At 41.3% G+C, this 23,422-nt stretch overlaps 1 protein-coding gene across 2 annotated transcripts in view; it reads left to right on the top strand.

Moving 5' to 3' along the window:
* The window catches only part of SYNJ2 (synaptojanin 2), a 145,376-nt gene that overhangs the window by 103,384 nt on the left and 18,570 nt on the right, over positions 1 to 23,422 (top strand). For both annotated transcript variants that reach the window (XM_083176346.1, XM_083176347.1), the window contains 7 exons: positions 841 to 997; positions 2,305 to 2,422; positions 7,703 to 7,921; positions 9,862 to 9,940; positions 16,290 to 16,458; positions 16,736 to 16,888; positions 18,332 to 18,463. In XM_083176346.1, coding sequence (XP_083032472.1) covers positions 841 to 997; positions 2,305 to 2,422; positions 7,703 to 7,921; positions 9,862 to 9,940; positions 16,290 to 16,458; positions 16,736 to 16,888; positions 18,332 to 18,463 — 1,027 coding nt within the window. The remainder of the gene's footprint in view (positions 1 to 840; positions 998 to 2,304; positions 2,423 to 7,702; positions 7,922 to 9,861; positions 9,941 to 16,289; positions 16,459 to 16,735; positions 16,889 to 18,331; positions 18,464 to 23,422) is intronic.

The following is a 23,422-nucleotide window of genomic DNA, read 5'->3' on the forward strand; positions in this document are numbered from 1 at the left end:
TGCGCCAAAAGTAAATGTTCATGTTGCATGTTACCTGATCATTGTGTCCATTTAAATCTTACATTTTTATTTCTGTAATGTACATTTTACAAAAATAAATTTGTTATTTTGTAGTATTTTTAAGATTATTTTTAATTCATAATGTCAATGATCACACTTTATACATTATAAAATTTCCCAATATTGCTAAGTATCATAGTCCGTTGTGCAGAATGCTGGAATTCTCATTGAACTCCCTTGGAAGCTAACTGCATAGCCAGATGACCAGCTGCTGTATATTATGAGATATGATGACGAGCCCATTGTCATTCTCTCAGTGAGTCATTCACAATTAAGTATCATTATAAGCTCACTATTATGATCTAATGGAGGTAAGCTGTACAGTGAGAGTCACGATGTGCAATAGAAGCATACATTAACATCATAATCGTTCTAAGCAACATAACTTAAATATGAAGGGAAAAGTATTATACACTGTTTATTATTGTAGGTATAACATAAAGCAGTAAGGCAGCTATGTTTTGGAAAGCTTTATAGGAATCCTTTGGTTCCATCATAATGTTTTCATTACACTGAACAATGTGCATTTGGTATATAAAGGGGGATATTTACTAAGATGGGATGTTACTATGGGAAACCAATCAGATACCATCTATTATCTTCTAGAAGGTGCTAAATAAGAAGTAGATTCTGATTGTTTCCCATAGCAAAATCCCATGTGAAATGTAATTACCATCTTAGTAAATGCCCCCAAAGTGTGCAGAAGTCCACTTGCACTGTACCATTTTCTATAATCCGATAGTATCCATATTAGGCCATATCCATTATTTTTCTCTATAGATATTCAAAGACTTCTATGAAGGTACAATTCACTTTGGACCAACTTATAAGTATGACATTGGTTCAGAAGCATATGACACAAGTGAAAAGTGCAGAACCCCAGCTTGGACAGACAGAGTATTGTGGTGGAGAAAGAAATTACCATTTGAAAAATCAGGTACTAACCTATCACTTATTTTACGATAAGATTAATAAAGTGAATATTATAGTAGATACTTTTGTTATAAAAATGAACACATAGGCCCCTATTCTAGTTGAATCGGACGGATGCGTATTTCGGACAGGAACCGAGTGTTCTTAGCCCCGCCTATCGTACGGATCGCTCACACCGTCTGAATGCGGTAAGACGCAGACCGAACGGAGAGTGAGTGGATGTTTCATGTGAACACCTCCTCCATCTGTTGGAACCTCCCCCATCCTCCGATGGTCGCCGACCATCGAATGATGGACCGAGTGGTCAGACACTGCTCCAGACCACTCAGACATTTCTCCGTACGAAAGCAGGGATATGGGCGGGCAGCTGACATCTGGCTATGTCAGCTGTCCGCCCCCCACACGTGCGTCACGGCCACGTTACCATACTTACGGCCAGCATTTTCATGGGAACGCCCATGAAACGCGGGGCGTACGCATATGGTAATGACCCTAAACAGCCCTTCACGCCCCTCTCCACCCCTGCCCGGATAGTTCTGTACGATAATTTTCAGCACGGACCTCACGGCGTGTTTGTATGCGTGAGGCATTCGCACATGCGCAGATACGCCTCTGCACATGCGCAAACACCAACCATCGGCTGTCTGTCCGCACTCTGAGCCATCCGACTCAATCAGAATAAGGGCCATAGTTCAGTCAGTCAGTCAGTCAGTCAGTCATCAAGTCCTGTTTGACCTATTTGACCAGAGCAGTGCACACAAAGTAGAGAGCAGAATGGTGTAGAGAAACTTTAAGTATCTGATAGCCCATAGAACCAGGTGACCATTATGAAGTTAACAATTTATTTTTAGATGACTGTCAAAAACAAAATATATAGTTTTAAATTTAATTAACTTCTAATACTTTCAAAATATAGTTGTACAATATGGGACCAGTATTTTTTTTTTTTTTATTGAAACCACAGTGACCAGAGTGGTTGAAGCTGGATCTTTCCACATATAGAATTTAAATGTGTACTGTATATAAAGACAAAAGTCCTACGCACTATACTTACATTTCTTCAAAGCATACGGTTTTGTGGCAAACCACAATTGATTTCTCCATAGTGAACTTGGCATTGCTTTACTGTGGTAAGGCACCAAATTGGCAAGTTAGAACCTAGTATTACACTGGTAACCATTTCCCATGTTTTCCTACCGGGTAGAAAACTTTTAGCTTCCACAATTTTATAAATTGCTTGAAGAATGTCATTTTTTACTAAGTGTTATGCCCTAACATCTTTTATTACTTGTGCTGAAAATGCATTTGTAGCTGGAGACCTTAATCTTCTAGACAATGATCTGGATTTCAGTAATAGAATAAAGCACACATGGACTCCTGGTGCACTCATGTATTATGGTAGAGCAGAGATTCCGGCATCTGATCACAGGTACTCTATTTACTTTAGATTATATTTACAGTGAGATTTGCTGCTACATATGGCCAGCATACTGTATGTATTTATATTTATTAAAATATATTAACTGCACAGCACAAGAAGTGTAATACTGATGTGTACTAAAAGGAATAGATACGGATGACCGGCAGTGGGGATGCCAGCGGTCAGAATACTTACACCGACATCCTGACAAGGGTCTGAGAAGTATACCTTCCCGCAGGGATAAGGGGCATACACACGGAGCGATTTTGTGCTTTTTTCTAAGCAGTCTGACTAGATCTCTCCATGTGTATGCCCCAAGAGATTAATTAATTAAATTAATTAAATGTGCAGATATACATTCACACACACACACTACATGCATAAAATCACGTGTACAGAAAATCTCCAGGTCTAGTCTATTAGCAGTAAAATGGGTCGTACTGTTACTTGGTTCTAAGGTAAAGCCTATGTTCATTATCAGCAGTTTTTTGGAACCAAAGGGTGTGGTCACTACTTATCAACAAGTCAGAACATCACATTTCAGCCCTGCTAGATTGTGGTGTTATCTGTAATTGTGAAATGGACATCTAGGAGTAGCAGTTATGCTTCCATGATGCAGCAAGCCACAAAAGCTCACAGAACGGCTCAGCTGAGTGTTTGCATGCACTTAGCGTGTAAAAATAGTCTGTACTTGTTTACAACACTATCACTACTACTCTGAGTGTAAGCCATATCCACTCCAGAAGAATTCATCTTGTGCTTCATTATTTTTGTGTTCATAGCAAACCTCCAATCTCCCAACATCAGCTGGAGTGGAGGAAGCACATCACAGTTCTCTGCATCACCATATGGCAGTCTGACTATAAAATCTAGGTTTAGCTGATGCTTGCCGGAGTGCGTACTGCTAACTGTAAAGTTGTAGATAACTAATAGTCTATAATAGTCTGGATGAGAAATCTTAAAGCTCTGTAACAAACAAAAAGGGGTATTCAGTGCTGTGGGCGAGTGGCGACAGCAAGCTGAGCTTCCTGCTCGCTGTCACCACTCACCCTGTCAGTATTCAACACAGCCCCCTCATACGCCAATTCTCCCTCGTTCCATTTTTTGAGCGAGGGGGAATTGGCGTATGCGGCTCCAGAAGCAGCGAGACTCGCGGCTAAATACAGCGAGTTTTCTGCATTAGCCGCGGGTCTCGCTGTTTGGGGGAATCGGGCGAGGATTTCCCCAGAACATTGAATAGAGCGAGCGGCCGGATTGGGAGTTAAACAGCGAGGATCGCTGGTTTTCTGCAATCCTCGCTGTTTAACCCCCTCGCTGGCCGCATTGAATACCTGCCAATGACTCTAGTGAATTGTGTGCTCCAACCGCTATAAGACCGTATACAGTTTAAACATGACAATAATCAAGTGCAAATTTAGTCAAAAATGGTTGGCATTATTTTATGTGACACCAGTTAGTTTTGCCATTTATATCTTGTGACTACATTGCTGAAATCTCACCGCTGCTTGTCGCAGAACTAATGCACACTGACATATCTCCTTTCAGACTGTCTAACAAATTGTATTATCTGCAAATTCTGAATGTTGTCAAACAACCATTTTTCAGAGACAGTTTCTTGAGACTAATATTTCCTCCATTCATAAGCCTCATCTTGTTCTTCAGAAGAGCCATTGGCCAGTTCATAATGCTGATTTCCCATAGTGGGTTTCTATAAATTCCGTTTTACCCAGTTTACTAGCTGTAGTTACTCAGACACTGACTCAATAACACTTTGTGTTCCTATGCTTGGGCTTTAGATATTTCCACAATTTCATCTTTAGTATTGACCAGTTCTTGTATCTCCTCACCAGGGGGCAGATGTAATAAGCCTGGTAAAGTGATAAAGTGGAAGGTGAGGGGTCAGCTCCAAAACGTCATTTTTAAACCCAGTCTGTAACTTGACAGGAGCTGATTGGTGCATTATCACCTTTGGTGCATCATCATATTTTACTTTATCACTTCACCAGGCTTAAAACATCGGTACTCTTTACCTAGAAGGGCGCCCACGATTTTGATCGTGGGCATCGTTAGGGAAAAAAAATCGCGTCATCGCATGCGACCAAAAAATCGCATGTGATGCGACCGACGCGATGACCACGATTTCCCATAGGGAACGATGTTAAATGTCCCAATTGACCCGATTTTCCATTTCAATGGCCCAATTGACCCGATTTTCCATAGGGAACAATTTTAAATGGCCCACAGAGGCCAAATAGGCACCCTGAAGTGTGAAATGGCCCCCCCAATTGATAACGCCACCCCACGATCAACGTCAACCCGAAGCGTGGCGAGCGCAGCGAGCCCGCGTCCTACGACCTTTTCATACCCCCACTATCCACGTCGGCGTGGAGAATAGAAAGTGTGGCGAGCCCGAAGCGTGGCGAGGGGATGCGGACAGCTGTGAAGCCCGCGAGGGGACGCGTATACCTGTGAAGGTGTCCGCGTCCCCTCGTGGGGCTCGATGCGCTCGCCACGCTTCGGGCTTGGTGGCTCGCTGCGCTCGTCACACTTTCTATTCTCAACTCCACGCCGACGTGGATAGTGGGGGTATGAAAAGGTCGTAGGACGCGTACCACCGCCCCTCGCCACGCTTCGGGTTGACGTTGATCGTGGGGTGGCGTTAACAATTGGGGGGGCCATTTCACACTTCAGGGTGCCTATTTGCCCTCTGTGGGCCATTTAACATTGTTCCCTATGGAAAATCGGGTCAATTGGGACATTTAACATTGTTCCCTATGGGGAAATCGCGGTCATCGCGTCGGTCGCATCGCATGCGATGGGTGCCCTTCTACGAAAAGAGTACCAAAACATCTGCCCCAAAGTGTCACGTGTGAAGGTTTTTTAATCCGGACTTGAGACCCTGGCTGCTTAGTGTATATCTTGGTGACGGTACTCTGAGGGAAGCTTTCTTAATGTATGTTTTACCGGGAGCACTTTACGGGATGCGGAATTCGCTTAAAAGTGCTCACAACAGTGCGAGCAATTTTAAGTGAATTCAGCACAGCGAAGGGTGCGAGATCGACTTAATTTGGGTGCCGCTTTCAGGGTTTAAACGCATGGCACCTCGCACCCTTTGGACTTAATAGGATTGACCCCCTAAGTCTACAACTATGTAACGTTCACTTTTTATGTGCTTTGTCATATGATCTTTCTCTAATTACACCACAAGCCTTTTAGTGATATAATGAACATGACTGACAAGTACATTTCATTATAATTTCAGTGATACTGTGCCTAGGTAGTGTAGATTTTTATTTCCCAGAAATCTCTTGCACAAGGCTAAATATTGTTGCAGATCGCAGTCCCCCTTATTATCAAGGGGACTAAGATCTGACATGTTTTTCAAGCGCCAAAATGCTAATGGTGTAAATTTATGTTTATGTAGGCATTTTTCTCAGGATATGTATCCTATGATCCCTGTCCCACGGCACCTTTCCTGCACTGGAAACTGACAACCTGTAAATAAAAAAATAAAATCTATCCTCCATTGTGCTGCAGATATGACTCGCAGTGAAAATGGTTGTTGCTACCGATGTCCCTTTACATTACACATAATACATACCATGAATATTTTCATTCAAACAATCGAGATACCGAACATTGCTGCCATTGTTGGTACATAGGGTAATTTTCTAGTGCTAACCCAGTGTTCTGAGTTGTCCACCTCATTCTACATTTGATTCTCCCTAAATGTAAATAGATAACTTGTTCTACACTCTATGAAGCAGCATGTAGCGGGAAAAAAAAGGTTCAAGTTTATTTATTTACTGCAGTAATTCTACATACAGTACTTGCATTATATTTGCAAGGGGTAGAATTGTGTTGGGATCTAGTTGCTGCTGCGTTTTCTACAAGGAGATTTTATTAAAGTGTGTGCAAGAAACTGCTGGTTCTGAATGGATTTTCAGACTTAACAGAGGCTGAAGTTTTTCTGCCTTTAGAGATTATCTTCTTATGTAATCTTCTGTAGAGCAAATGTGCAATACACAGAGTTACTCAGGAGAACAATAATGTGACATTTAGCTGAATCATCTCCTTAATGCTTGGCTTGAATTATTGGCACAGAAACAAATGTTGACTCATTCCAATAAATTGTCCTTTGTGTGTCAGGTGAATCCCAGCAGTTCATTGCATTACACACAACACCATAAAATGTTGCCTGATAGGCCTGTACTGTCAGGAAGTCTCATTGTTCCTTTCATCTTTCACATTGCAAGAATATTATAGTGAGATTCATGGCACATTTCACTTACCACCATTCGCTGAGTGATAATATTGTGCACATTTTATTCTTCATCACAAGTGTGTTTCTTATAATCTGTATATGCTTATTATGCGTGTCACACCTTATGTGACATTGTATTTGTTTCATGGGTGGGGCTGGAAAGCAAACAAACTTTATTCATTATTTGACATGCATATCTATGACATGGTTGGGCTGTGTTAGATATATTTATTAACAGTTTCTTATACAGCAGAGCAGTTTTAGTTGCACTTTACAATTAGAAATAGGGATAAAACAAACTGGGTAGTTACAGACAGTCAAATGGTAGGAGGGACCTGCTCGCAAACTTACAATCTATAGGGAACTCACCAGAAAAATGTCAGCTGCAACATTTTTTGGGATTTCTGCGCAGTAGAGTCTGAGTGCGCTCCACAATTCCTGGGAGAGAGGAGGGTGCCCAGCCAGAGGAGGCTGCACAAGGGCCTCCTCCTCTCTTATAACACTGATGAGAGCAGCTGTGTATTGGTGCAGGTGCAAAAGATAGAACTCTGAATAAATGAAATATATGAAGTTCTGGAAGGGGCCCTAAGACGGTCCCTCCAAGGATGGCTCTCTGTGTGGCACACTCTTTTATCAATAAAACATAACTTTTTTTATCTCAAGATAAAATAGAAGATAAATACAATAAATGGTGAGGTGTAATTTTTATGTGGATCGTTCCCCATGTTCACTCACTGCAGGACACATTTCAAGCAAGTGAAAATATGTAAACTCTAGGTTGCAACTCTGGCCACACACAATAGTGGGACATTTCTGTGAGATGCTTATGAGGCAAATTAATCACTCATCATAACTACTTAAAGATGCGTATGAAGCTTGCATTGCATGCACAGATACAAAAAAATCCCTAGATGCAGATGCATTTGATCCAGACTTGAGGACTAGTTAAGACTTGTTCGCAAATTAGTTTTTTTAGTTATTATTCATTGGGGCATGTGACTTATGCTCATCTTTGTAACTCACAGGCCTGTGCTAGCAATTGTGGAAGTGGAAGTTCAGGAAGTTGATGTGACAGCCAGAGAAAACGTTTATCAGGAAATCTCTTCATCCCAGGGCCCACTAGATGCTACTGTGGAAGTCCACATTGTTTCCCCAACTGCTGAGGAGAAAGCGGAGTTCCCAGAAGACCTGAGTGCAGAACTTCTGCAAACATTTCAGAATTACGGCACTGTTGTGCTTGTACGGTGAGCACAACATGAACAATACACATCAAAGCCACTGAGTAGGAGGCACTTGAGTTTGACAGATTCAACTACTTAATGGTGTGAAAGTAGCAAGATACAAATTGAAGTGATACAATAATCATTACAACATTTAACTCTTGAGTAACTTAGGCTGGATAATTGCAAATAAGCCATTTTTTTCCTTATAATACAGCCACAGTGTTTTTGTTTTCTATATTACCAAGTTGTTTGAATGTTGAATTATTTTTCAAAGTTTATATTTAGACTATTTTTATATTTCATATTTATTGCTATCCATTGTTTGCTATAGTCTGTATTAGAGCTGGCACAACCCTTTCAGCAAAGGCTTGCAATGCAGGGAGGTGCTGGGCTGGTGAGATGCCTGTCAAGCTACTGCATATGACAGGTAGCGGTGATGGCTGTGTGAGGCACATCTTCCAGCTGGGCAGGAGACTGGCCACCAGTAGAACTCCCTGTTCTGCCATGCTTGCTCCATGTGACCCTGACAGGTGCAGCCCTGCAAAACAATGATGCTGGGAGCTGTGCCATGACCCGCCAGCAGCAGGCGTAATGGCCTCGTCCCCAGCAGTGCAGGTCTAGGCTGGTCATGGTAGTGGCGGAGGGGAGAACAGGATAGGTAACAAAAAAGGGAAAAAGATAATGTGACAGGAGGGGAGAGCCAAGTGGTGATGGGAGGGAAGGACATGAGAGAAGACAGAATGTGAGAGCAAGACAATTGACAAAAGGTGGGGGCAAGAGAGGACAGAAGGGAGGTGCACAAAAAGTGACATGGGGGCAGGAGAGCTTATAGGAGGAGGGACAATAAAAATGACATGAGGGTGGGCAGGTGGGAGGAGTAGGATTTGGTGACAGGAGGAAGACGTGGAGTGTGGGAGATGTAACAGTAGAGGAGGGCAGGAGCCAGGTGTAACCAGTATAAAGGTAAAAAGTATTCCAGTAATATTCTGGTAAATGGCATCCGGGGCCAGCGCAACCCACTCAGCAAGGACATGCATTCCTGTAAGGCGATGGGCTTGAGAGGAGATATCTCCTGCCCTGCAACAGCGCCTGTCAATCTGTGTGACAGGCAGCAGCAGTGCCAGCTGCATTAAGCATGACTACTCCTGTCCCTCTACCTACCTCCTGCCCTCTTTCCTCCCCACTGCACTTGTCAAACTGTATGAAAAGTAGGGCAGCTCCAATTTACCCACTGATCTCCCATGTAAGTACTGCATTTTCTGTATGTTCTGCACTGTACTTTCTCTTCCCTCCTATGGGCATAATGTGTCTGCAGGGGAAATACTACTGTGTGTATTATGTGTGTAAGCTGAACTGCTACTGTAGGCATTTTGTGTAAGTTGAACTACTACTGTGGGTATTATGTGTGTAAGCAGGGGCGGAGCCAGCGGAGCACATGCTCCGGGTGACGAAATATCACAGGGCGCCGGAGCCGTGCAACTCAAGCTCTGCCGCCAGCTCCCTTGCTCCTCCAGCTCGTAGTAACACTGAATGTACACAACAAAACAATATAGTGTGCATCTGCTAAGAGTAGCTGGCTAGTAAGCATAAATAAAGCTATATTACTGTAGTTTATATTCAGTTACTTATAAAGGGATAGTGATACTGCTATATATATATATATGCCTCTGTAAAGTAAGGGGGTCATTAATTAGAAATGTAGGCTCCACCTGACATCACTCATACGAAGAGCAAAGAACATTGGTATGATGACATTCATTCTGCGTTTGCTGGTAGTAATACAGTACTACCGACTAAAAATATGATCACTATTGTTAACCTTTTGCTCTATAACATGTAAAAATTGCAGATTTTTTTTTTTAAGTTCAGTTCCAATTTATAATTGACACTACTAAAGGCAACATGTAATATATATCATTGATGTATGCTGTGATTACATACATTTCTTTTTCTTTCTCTAGGTTAATTGGAGGGCAAATGATGGTCACGTTTGCAGACAGCAGGGCGGCATTAACTGTTCTCGAACTAGATAGTTTGACGGTAAATTGAATTTGAGATAATGTAACACACTTAAACCAGTTAATAGCATCCAGGCTCATCAGAGGAACTGTACGAAGTATATGCTGCCAAAATGCAATTATTCTGTGTCTTTCTGACTTATGATACCCAATGAATAAGTCAGAGTAAATTGGAATGTATTATTGCTAATTTCTCATCCTGCAGAACTATAAAAGATACGTGATTTCACTTTATATTCAGTAATAATAAAGATTAGTCTATAGTATGCATTATTTCTCCACACATTTCTACCGTTATACTGTGGAACTTCTGTTCTATGCTTCAGTACAGTCCAATATAAAATATAAAGTAAAATAATATAAAGTGACACATTTCTCACTTTTGGTGAAGTCCATATATTTACACGGAAGTGCCAAAGTCAAGAATTAGCAGTATGTAAAGGTACTGGTGGTTATTCAGATCCTGAAGCATCTGCGATGCAATGTGCAAAGTACCGATTATGGTTACTTCGTGTGTTATTGGATCGTCAGTCATTTGACAGACTGAAGCCATTTGGGGGCGGTGAAGACCTCTGTTTCTCCAAATGGTGGCATGGTGTCATTATTTAGTAAGAGGCAAGAGGCCAGCGACTTTTGCACAGACTTTTCCTGGCCACTATTATAGCTTCCAAGGTGATAGCAGCTCCAACCACATCTGAATTAGGCCCACTGGTAGGTTCCATAACTGTGACATCTTTGAGGTTCTCGGACCTGCCTTCCAAATAACATCAAGGTTCTTTTAGGTACACTTTCACATAGTTTTTTTAAAGGAACCTGGCAGGGAGGTTGTCCCAAATATTTTGGAGAATAAATTTGGAGCCTATTGGATGCCTCCTTGATGGTATTGCATGATATATAAATATCTGCCTGTATTTATCAGCAAACTTACAAGAACTTTCAGCATACTTCACTGTTACATACAGACACTTATTATTGTACCGCCTTCCAGCCCTTGGGTGGACAAACTGCCTTCTGTTGCAGCCAAATTTTGACCACCAGCCCAGAGCACCTGCTGCCATTTTTCTGCAATGTGCATAGTTGAGTTGCTTGGCCTTGTTTCCCCACAGAAGGCATGGATTTTTAGATGCAATTCTTTCATAAAGACAACTTCTAGCCAGACTTCTCTGAACAGTAGCTGTACCTGGGTCCCTGGTGTCTGACATTTCTGAGCTGATGGCACTTACATAGTCACATAGTAGATAAAACCAAATAAAGACGTGTGTCCATCGATTTCAACCATGGTTAGTGTGTATGATCCATTTGCTACATCCCTTTATATGCATTGTGTGTTCTGATTTATTTAATGACAGATTATGATTGTTATTTGTATGCCTGGATGTTTTTTGCCCAATAGATGTTTGTCCAACCTTATTTTAAACGTATTCATTGTGTCTGCCGGCACCACCTATCCAGGAAGAGAGTTCCACAATATGGCTGCCCTGACCTTAAAAAAATGTTTCCTTCTAAGTGAACAAATCTTCTTTCCTCTATTGTACTCATGCCGACGTGTTCTAGAGCCCTTCCTCAAAGTGAAAAGGTTGCCTGACCGTTCCTTATATATTTGTACATGATTAGCTTGTTTCTCCTTAAAAGTCTCTTTTTTAGTGTAAATAATCCCAATTTGTTCAATCTGTCCTCATAGTTTAAATTCTCCAACCCCTTTATTAGCTTTGTTGCTCTTCTTTGGACTTCTTCCAGTTCTGTCCTTTCTATAGTACGGGGCCCAGAAATGTACTCCGCATTCTAGGTGTGGTCTAACCAAGGCTTTGTAGAGTCCCTAGTCTTCATACCCCTTCTTATACAGGCTAGTATCCTGTTGGCCATATTTGTTGCTACATGACACTGAGCACTACAATCCAGTTTGTTATCAATTTGGACGCCTAGATTCTTTTCCAGTTCTGAAATACCCAACGCAAACCCACTTAAGTTACAACTAGCACACTGGTTATGTCTTCCAAGATGCAAAACCTTGCATTTATCCACATTGAACCTCATTTTCCAATTTTTTACCCACTCTGCTAGTTTATTAAGATTACTCTGAAGTGTGGATTGATTGATCTAATTACTCTGCTCACTTTTGTGTCATCAGCAAAGATGGAATCTTTGCTGCGAATACCCACCCCAATATCATTAATAAATATGTTAAGTAAAAGGGGCCCTAGCACTGACCTCTGTGGCACTCCACTTTGGTGCAGTATCAAGTACTGTATGATACCAGTTAATTTACAACCGCTCACTGTTCTCTATTCCTCAACCAGTTTCCTACCTACCTACAAAAACTTTACCCCTAGTCCCAAATCTTCCATTTTATTTATCAACCTGTTATGTGGCAATCCTAGAAGACCACATCAACAGCATTTCCATTGTCTAAATTGTTGCTGATTTCCTCATAACAGCTTAATAAAATTGTTTGACACAAGCAAATTTTCACAAACCCATGTTGGTTAATACTGATTATACTATGGAGCTCTAATTGTTTTGGATACCATCTCTTAAAATTCTCTCAAATAATTCACCCACTATTGATGTTAAGCTCACAAGTCTATAATTTGCTGGGTTTTTCCTTTTTTGAATATTGGTACTACCTCTGCTATTCTCCAGTCCTTAGGCACCTTACCAGATGAAAATGAGTTCTCAAAAATGTAATACAAAAGGTTTGCTAATTCCTACCTTAATTCCATTAGAACCCTAGGATGAATCCCATCCGGACCTGGGGATTTGTTTGTTTTGATTTTGATGAGCCTCTTTTTATCTCATCTGTTGTAATTCAATATTAAGTTCTAGCTGGCTTTTCCAATTTATGGTACCTGTGGGTTCCACTGTCTGCCTCTCCCTAGTAAACACTGATGAAATGTGTTTAACAGTTCTGCTTTTTCATTATACTCAGTCAAGCTATTTCCATTGATATTGGTTAATGGACCTATGTTCTTTTTTATTATTCTTTTCTTTTAGGATTGGTTTTGCTCTCAGTGGTTATGCACTCTTCTTTTTCCTTTTTAGCAACTTTGATTATACTTTTACAAATGTTATTTACGCATCTGTACTTACTGAACGCCTCCTCATTCCCATTAACCTTGGAAAATTTAAATGCTTTTGTCTGATTATTTATTGCTGTCTTTACTTTTTTGTCCAACCATGCTGGCTTTTTCTTATGGATTTTAACCTTATTGTCTTTTTGGGATATATTTAATAGTTTGTGTTTCTAACAAATTATTTAGGGTTTCCCACATTTCCTCTGCATTTCCCTCCTCAAATAACACTTCCCATTCAATTATTTTAAAGATTCCTTGAATAATTTAAAGTTTGCTTCCTAAAATGTAATATTTTAGCTGGTCTTGTATGTTGTTTTTTTACAGAAGTTGATGTCTAGTGAGATCATGTTGTGGTCACTGTTTCCCAGATGTTCTATTACTTTGATCTTTGAAACCAAATATATATTATTTGTGACTAAATCCAATAACCGCTTTTACAAGTCGGTGCTTTAACCGATTGTGTGATGAACTGATCCTTGAGTAAGAACCCACTGCTTTTAGCTGATGTACTGGTCTCATTAGTTCAGTGGATGTCTAGAAAGTTAAATTCCCAATAATTAATACCTGTCCCTGATCTGCTGAATTTTTGATTTGGTCTAAAAGTAGTGCCTCATCCCTTTAATGTTTATTGTTATTATCAGTTATCACTACCCACACGGCCTCCGCTATCCCCAAGCTCATTTCCTTCCCACTTGGTTTTAACTTTGTTCTTACATAAAGGCGCCCCCCTTCTATTTCCCCTCTCTTTTCTGAAAATGGTGTATTCCTCCATATGTATAGCCCAATCGTGTGACTCCTAGATTTCTGTTTTTGTAATTCCTGTAGTTCTTCAATTTTGCCTGCCAAGCTTTTTGAATTTCAGTTTACTTTCCCAACTCCCCCTCTCCAACCTCCATTATCTTGCTTTCCAGCTCCTCACTACTGTCTTTCTAGCCTATTGCTACTTTCTGTATCCCCCCCATGTCTAGATTAAAGACTCCTCCAACCTTCTAGCCATCCTGCCTCCCAGCACTGCCATCCCCTTTACATTCAGGTGCATTCTGTCACTGCTGTATAGATGGCCCCTGTATGAAAAGTCAGACCGGTGCTCTAGGAACCCAAACCCCTCTACACCATCTCTTTAGCCATGCATTAAGCTCCATAAGTTCCCTCTGTCTCCCTTGACAAGTGCAGGTATTATTTCTGAGAAAATTACCCTTGATGTGCTTGACTTTAACTAACATCCTAGATCCCTGAAATAATTTTTAAGGAAACGCCACCTACTCCGTCATTTGTGCCGACCCGCACTATGACTGCTGGCTCTATCCCAGCCAGTCAAAGCAACCATCTCTACGAACTTCAGAGATGTATTCACCCCGATTCTTCTGATCCTAGTGCGGATACATTTGGCAAGATACACACTGAGTGAGATTGCCAACCCCACTCATGGTCATTTTAGGGTGAAAACCTCTAAACCCAATTTATTCGATTTTTAAAGGGAAATTAAGGGGGCAGAAAATATATATATAAACCAGAGTTGCTATATTCTATACAAGCAACTTCCCCAAAATCATTCAAAGAGAGATACAATAAGACACAAGGAATTAGGTACCTGGGCAATGCTGGACATTTTACGATTTTGAAGGGAAGTAAGCATTTATGTGCCTTTCATATGAACACTAAGGGGGAATTTTTTTTTTCTTTATTTATTTTATTTTTTTTATTTTATAAGGGGGAAATTTACTAAGATGTGTATTCTACTTCACATGTGATGTTGCTATAGGCAACCAATCAGAATCTACTTCTTATTTATTTAGCACCCTCTAGAACAGGCATTACCAACCACGGTCCTCAAGGCACACCAACAGTGCAGGTTTTAGTGATATTCAGGCTTCAGCACAGATGGTTTAATCAGAATCCCTCAGATACTAATTAAGTCACCTGTGCTCAAGCCTGGATATCTACAAAACCTGCACTGTTGGTGTGCCTTGAGGACCGTGGTTGGGAATGCCTGCTCTAGAAGATTGTAGACAGGATCTGATTGGTTGCTTATAGCAACATCACATGTGAAATAGAATACACATCTTCGTAAATTTCCCCCTAAGTTTTATTGACCAACCACTGCATCTACGGTTCTCAACGTGGCCCATTTCTTTGATTTTCTTGAAAAAAGCACAACTTGAAACCCCAGTCTGCTTTAAAATATTTGCCTACAAGAGACCTTTCTGATGAAGTACCTTGTGTCTTGTTGCTGCGCTTAGTCTTGCCATGGTACTGTATATGACCTGTGACATGAAATGGTCTTCCACAACCTCACCTTTTGTAGCAGTTTGGCTGTTCCTTACCCAGTTTAAGCCTTCTACACAACTGTTTCTGTTTGAGTTAATGACCTTGTTTCAACCTACATATGGAAAAGATGATCATTAACACCTTTTAATATGATTGGTTAATCATACACCTGGCTATAATCCTACAAAATACATGACTGTGCAAATGTAACTAGAAGAATCGATGTGGTTTAAGGTGCATGCACACATTACGATTTTGGCTATGGCTGTTTTTGACTGCAATTTCCCTTAAACTCCTCTCAGCCCAGAACCACCGATATTGACTATACACATTCAATTTTGACCATGCTAGGAATATATTGTAGACACCTGTTGCAGATGTGGTCACGGCACACATTTAATGCTCTGTTTACTACGGTGTATAAAAAAACATTTTTTTTTCTTGTCACTATGGTCACCCCTCTGGGCTAAAAAAAGAAAAATGGTATAGCCGTTTAATTATGTAATTACATAATGCAGTCAAAATATGGCATAAGCTCATAAATCCCAGAATTCTGGGATTTATATATTTATACTACTGTATATGCTGTTTGCATGATTAAGTAATAACATGATTGCTGTACTAGTGAGATTTACATAGGTCATTTCATTTTAATAAATTGATTTGGCAGTAAATAAAAAATCATGATTCATCATACCACTTCTTTTCCATTTTCTTTAGCGCTGAGTTATGACCAATGTGACTTTTGAATCAATTAATAAGGTTTATATACAAAGCGCTGGCACTTCTGGTTATATCTATGCCTCATATTTAAAAGGGCAATGCATTTTCTAGCAAGTTACGGCTTTTAAAATGTTTACATTTCAGACATACAGTATACACAATCAGAAGGGCTGGATTTTACAAACTGACACTGACCCCATGGCATTTATTTTCTGCTTCCCTTACCAGAAGCTTTTTTAACCTACACATCGGCTATACATGTAGGTTCCATGCATTATTCATTGTTGTTTTTTTTTTGTCTTCTTTTAGGTGAAAGGAAAAACATTAAAAATAAGACCAAAGATAAAAGATTGGCTGAAGGGTGTACAGGAAGAAATTGCACGTAATCGGGACAGTATAGCTCTCCTGTCACCAAATGCCAACTCCTGTCTACTAGAGGAGAGTTTTGATTTTTCCAGTCTGGACTATGAGTCAGAAGGTAGGTACAAGTTTATACTATTAATGTTATAACTCCAGCTCTTTTTATGTACAATTTTTCCATGTGAAAATAAATGTAAAACGTGGCCCATATAAAGATTGACAGGAAACACCTATAACTGGGTTGCTAGATATGTGGTTCTAGGAAGTATATTAGTTTACGTTTTAGCCAACCATACATCCAGACTTACCTGACCACAGTACTTAGTGCTCTTAAATGTATTTTGTTTTTATTTGACTGCTGGCAAATCCCTCACATTTAGTGACTCCCCCTGCAGGTGATATATTGGACGATGACTCCGATTATGTGGTGCCTCCTCATCTGATGACTGATGAGTCAGCAGCTGGTGATTATGTGTCTTATGGGAATGAACAGCTACCTGCAACACAAGCTTCCAGGGCAGCTCCAAAGAAGCCACACTCATTTAAAGGTAATGGCCAAATCATTTATTTATGTATTATTTATTAAGAGTTTCTTATATAGCGCAGCATATTCCACTGCGCTTTACAATAGAAGACAGTTATACAACAAACTGGCAATTTACAGTCCTTCAACGGTATGAGGGCCCTGCTCGCAAGCTTACAATCTATAGCAAAATAGGCATTAATTCCACCAGAATGCAAAGGTTCCTGGTGTGCTATAGGATACGGTGACCCAGCAGTTTGGCCAGGGGTCAGGAGGATGGAAAATGTGAAAAAGAAAGAGTGGATATGTGTGGACTGTAGATTGGGGATGTGATTAGATAGGAACGTTATATGAAGGTTAAGTGGCTGGTTCTGGAATTTGATAAGCTTGCCTGAAGAGGTGAGTTTTCAGGGAACGCTTGTAGGTTTGGAGACTGGAGGAGAGTCTTATTGTGCATGGGGTGATATTCTGCAGAGTGGGTGCAGCCTGACAAAAGTCCTGCAGTTGGGAATGTGAGCGAGTAATTAGTGTGGAAGAGAGACGTAGATCTTGTGAGGAGCGAAGAGGTCGGGTTGGAAGATATTTTGAGATAAGAGAAGAGATGTATGTTGGTGTAGTTTGGTTTATGGCTTTGTGTGTGAGTAAAATAATTTTGTAATGAATACGGTAGAATACAGGTAACCAATGAAGGGACTGACACAGTAGCTTTGCAGATGATGAAAGTCTGGCTAGGAAGATTAGCCTTGCAGCTGCATTCATGATGGACTGTAGTGGTGAGAGTCTGTATTGGGGAAGGCCATCATCTGGGGAGTTTGATCCTTTTAGTTTTTTTGTCCCATAACCAAGAACATTGCCCTTTCACCTAGCGCTTTTTCTCACTGCAAACTTTCCATTGTCCACTGTGATCACCTATTTCATGAGCAGGGTAGCTTATCATTTTGAGACCAGACCAATGTTTTATTTTTCCTGAATGCACTTATGCAGCTGGAAGTACATGGGAATTGTGTGATTTACCAGGGCTGAAGCTTGGCAAGGCACTAATCTGGCTCGACTCCTGCATGTATTTATGGGTATCCCATGCGCCCCCCTAGTTGCAGCTGGATTTACTAATTAATGAATGTATTAATCATGTACGCATAATGAGCAGCACACCAGTGGCTTTGAGGTCAGTGTATGGGGGAAGGGAGAGTATATTTTAGGAAGTAGATATGCAGCATGTTTATAAGGAAGGTTTATTGGTTTTCATGCTAGTTCATCAACATTACGTTTCTTGCCAGTACATCTTACTATCATTGTTGTCCCTTGAATACCCCCCCCCCCATTTCCCTCATATACAGTATATGTGGCCAACTCACTGTCTGCAGAGAAAGGGTCATTACAAATATAATTATTCATACTGACAGCAGTAAGCTACAAAAATGGTATTTCAGGGTACAGATAACTGTATGTATATCCATTATTTTTATAGATGACACAGACTTGCTGGTTCTAAAGAAGGAGCTTGAGAGTGTTGGTGAAGTACGCTCCTGTTCACCAAGTAGATCACTGTCAGTTCCCAACAGGCCTCGATCACGTCCACCACAGAGACCACCACCTCCAAGTAAGGAAACTATTTGTCCATGTGTCCTTGGTAATGTATTCTTACAGAGGCCTCAATAAAAATTGTTTTTGAAATAAGTTTCTGAAGATTGAGATGTTGGGGAGATACTTTAAGGGACAGTTTGCAGCAGTACATGCTAGATAGTATTTAGGATCAGCTAGGACATCCCTATGCACAGTCTGAATTCTTTGTGGCATGGATTCAACAAGGTGCTGGAAACATGGTTCCGGTTGATAGATCTACAGTGTGTAGATAGACAGTCAAACAGGTCTACCTCAAAGGTTGACATGCAAATGGTCGACAGGGTCAAATTGTCAACTTGCAATCCTAGACACATGACAAGGTCGACATGATTTTCTCATGATTTGTTCTTATCTCATTATCCATGTCAGCGCAGTGGGAGAATATAATAGTGTCTGAGGGTACAAAAGTTCACTAATTGAGGGTCCATGCTGACAGTTGTTGACATTGACAAAAAAAAAACGGTACTTGTGTATTTTGGCGGCGCCCATCGCATCGCATACCATAACGCATGCGATGCGATTTCGTGCCATAGTGTACGATGGCATACAATTTTCAAATTGTATGCCATTGTACATGGCATACAATGCACCCTCTTCCTAAATATAAAGGAATAATTCTACTTCCATGAGGGTCCTGTCTGAAATACATTTGTAAATAAACCTGTGCGACTGACCGTCCTTTCCCCCTGTCCCCCAAAAAACCAAGTTGAATTTAGTGAATTAACTTCACTTTCTTGTGTCAGTCAGCACGGCACATTTGTGAAATATTAATATTTACTCAACCTTTACTGTACAAATCCTGGTATTCTTCCGGTTAGCCCCTGACTGTGTAGAATGTCTCTCCCACCCAACATGTCGACACCAGTCTCCTTCAGTCTTAATCAAGAATTAACCAACAGGCAAACTAATTTTCAAAAAAGTCTGGAGAGTATGTTTAATAGAGATATCACGCATATTGATACCACACAAGAAGACTGGCAAAATGACATTCATAGCCTTAAGTCAGCGATGGCAAAACAGACCAGAACATTCTGGAACAAAGCCACATTTGAAAACTACATAAAACAACAGATAACCCCTAGAGGCCTGAGGCCCAGGGTGTTTCCGTCATTTGAACTGGCGGATGATACATTGAAAACGGAATGGGAGAAGACACTCACAACCTGCTCTATCAATCTCATGGGTATACTGATTAAGCATGATGAAATCATGCTAACAAGACACACACAAGAAATTGTGACTCTTAGTGAGAAACTAAAGAAGTTTGAATCCTTAGAAAAATTTCAAAAAATGTATCACAAAATCAAACTAGAGCTTGATAACATTGAGAAAGAGACAGTTAGCAGAAAAAAGAATAAAATGTTGAGAGACCAGGATGATTTTAAAAATAACAGGGTGTACAGATGGGGGTTCCACAATAGAACCAAACCCATCAGTGTCACTCACACAGGTTATACCACGTCAGATGTGGATTCCTCCGAGAGTGATCAACCAGGCTCATCTTATAGTACAAGAACCAGGCGGGATTTTTTAGGGGTCAGTCCCAGGGATCTGAGAGAGAACCTGGGACACGATTTAGGAGGACAAGGCGGGGACCGAAGAAGAGGAAAAAGAGAACGCAGGGAGTGGAGGGAAGATTTCAGGGAGAGGAGAAGGTACAGGAAGTAGCTGATGACTCCCTCAAAATCATAAACCTCACGGACCATGTTCTCAGCGAGGCACAAATCTCTATCCTTCACAAAGGCCTCAGTTTCTCACCCTCAAAAAACCTCAACCGCTTTGAGTATGAGAAAGACTTACATCTTTATGTAAGGAAAATACTCCTTAAAAAATTCTTTCAGAAAAGAACAGAAAATCTCTCCAGTACTCAGGAGACCCTGGTACAAGATCTCCTGAATAATGACCCACTACAACCGCCAATTGATCAATGGCTTGATAGTCAAGACACCAGGATGATACAAATCCTAGAGGAACTCGATACAAATGAAGATTCGGATGTGTCGACGTCACCCACAACTGACATCAGTACCAAAACACTCAAAAAACGATCCACCTTCACACCGGACTTCACAATATGCCCACAGGCAAAAGTCTTCCTTGAAGTAGTCAGTAAAGATCTTGACAGGTTAGAGGCATCAAAACAATCTCGTCACTTTGAAGACAACATCAGTGCAGCAGAACGAGAGGCACTCAGGGAGATCAGGGGATGGAAGGACACTGTAATAAAGCCTTCCGATAAAGGGGGTAATGTGGTGTTATGGGCAAGAGACAAATACACCAAAGAACTTGCACGCCAACTTGGTGACACCTCCTGCTATAGAAAACTTACCTTCAACCCCACTAATGATTATCTAGAGGGATATCAGAGGCTGATTGAGCAAGCCTACAGGGATGGGACCCTTGTGAAAACACAATACGACTTTTTACAAGTTAAGAATGTGAAGATCCTAACCCTGTATCTCCTGCCCAAAATTCACAAGTGCGAGAGAAATCCCCCGGGCAGACCCATTGTGTCAGGGATGGGTAGTCTCACTGAGAAAGCTTCACAATTTGTGGATCACTATCTCAGAAAGTATGTTACCACACTACCATCCCATGTACGTGACACAATGGATGTCTTAAACAAAATACAAGGAATTACCCTCAATGCTGATGCCTGGCTGGTAACATGCGATGTGGAAAGCCTGTATACCAGCATTATCCACACGCATGGTATACACGCTGCCAAATACTTTCTAAGTATGGATCGAGATACCCCTCTTAACGAATTCCTTGTAAAATTGCTGCGGTTTGTTTTATCCAAAAACTACTTTGTGTGTGAGGACAAATTCTACCTCCAGGTACAGGGGACCGCGATGGGTAGCACATGTGCCCCCACGTATGCGAACCTGTACCTGGGGTGGTGGGAGCGGGAGTGTGTATTTATTGAGGAGCATGAGACCTACACTGACCACATATTATTGTGGTTATGTTACATTGATGATTTGCTGATAGTGTGGGAAGGGGACATTGGTCTGTTCATAGAGTTTATGAGGAAGCTGAATGACAACAAGCTAAACCTCAAACTTACCTTCCATACCAGCCAGAAAGAGGTAGAATACCTAGACCTCCGCATCAGCATTGAGAGAGATGGGTCCATATCCACGGACATCTTCCGGAAAAGTACGGCCACTAACTCCCTGCTACACAGCAGCAGTGCGCACTTTCCCCCGGTCATCAAGGGACTTCCCAAAGGGGAATATTTGAGAACCAAGCGCAACTGCTCAGGACAAACCACCTATGAAGAAAGAGCTGACCAGCTTGATAACAGACTCATTCACAGAGGGTACAGCAAGAGGGCTATCCGCAAAGCCAGGAAGGAAGTTCACAGATGTGACAGGGAACAACTCCTGGTACCCGGTCAAAAAAAAAAAAAAATGACCAACCTGAGAAAATAAGGTTCATTGGAACCTTCTGCCGTGAATGGCGAGAGGTCCAAAGTGTGTTGAATAAACATCTTCACATTCTCAAGACTGATAGAGATCTGGAAAAGATCCTAGGGGACAGAGTGGATATCAGTTGGAGGTGTAGTGACAATCTCAGGGACATGTTAGTTCACAGCCACCTCGAGAAAGAAACCCAGATTACCATCTCAAAGAAGGGCTCATTCAAGTGTGGCACTTGCAAAACATGTTCCCTGATGATTCCCTGTCAATCATATACTGACAGATACGGGAAGACGTGGAGGATAGGCCAAAACATCACCTGTGATACCGCAGGGGTTATCTACAATTTAGAGTGCCCCTGCGGTAAGCACTATATTGGCAAAACCCGCCGACCTCTCAAAAAGAGACTGTCAGAACACCACCTCAGCATCAGAAATGCTCCCAGGCATCGATCCCAGTTCAAAGCCCTGACACCTGTTGCTAGGCATTTCTTCAAATATCATGGAAGTAATCCCATGGGTTTGAAGGCATTTGGTATGATGAAAATTGTGATGGGAATAAGGAGAGGAGACTGGGACCGCGAGCTCTTGAAGCAAGAGACTCGACTAATCTTCTTGATGGACACGATGTCCCCTAAGGGACTCAATGAAGAGAACAATTTCTCGGTCTATCTGTAAAAGAAATCACTTTAAATCATCATTTGCCGATTGTTCCCTTATCATTGTCCCTCTTCTTACCCTGAAGTTCTTTTCTTGGAGTCCGACCTACCACACTCAGATACCATGACCAAGCCTCCTCAAGTGGAATCTGTGTCTCCCCGATCACTATATTTATTCACTCCCATTAAAAAGTATGGTTACATATTCCCAACCTCATTAATGATCACACATTATAGTATACAGGGGACAATTTTTCATGCTCCTTCCCCCATTTTCACGGCACACCAATGATGGTGTGGTGTAGTCCCACAAGAAGATGGGACACACTATACCTCCTAATCCATCACTTCAGGTATACCCCTCACCTACACAATTCACCAGGGAATTATTCCCCTGGCGTCATTTAACACTTACAAGACACTCCTGTTCCAGGAAGATATCACTAGTGGTTTTTGTTTCTGTTTTTTCACTCTCACCTGATTTTTAAGTTTGTTTTCACTTTCCCTGGCATGGGACTATAGCTATCAATGTCCTTACACACATTTTCACATGACCACACATCTCCAATTATATCAGATGAACATTTACATACTCAGAGGTGTATGCTCATCACGTAAGACTATTGTGGCTGGCGCAGATGTCATCAGATCCGTACGGCACCTTAATACCCAGTATGGAAACATTTGCGGTTTCCTTATAGTGACACCACCATAGGTATACAGGACATATGCCGCCACAACACCACCCCCCCCTCTTTTTCTCCTCCCTTTTTTTCTCTTTCCCCTTTCTCTTCCCCCCCCCCCCTCCTTTGGCCTCCGAACTATGGGGATGTCACCAACCCAGATTACGCCT

This window comes from Crinia signifera, chromosome 3, assembly GCF_055691185.1.
Source record: "Crinia signifera chromosome 3, ASM5569118v1, whole genome shotgun sequence".
NCBI classification, from domain to species: Eukaryota; Metazoa; Chordata; class Amphibia; order Anura; family Myobatrachidae; genus Crinia; species Crinia signifera.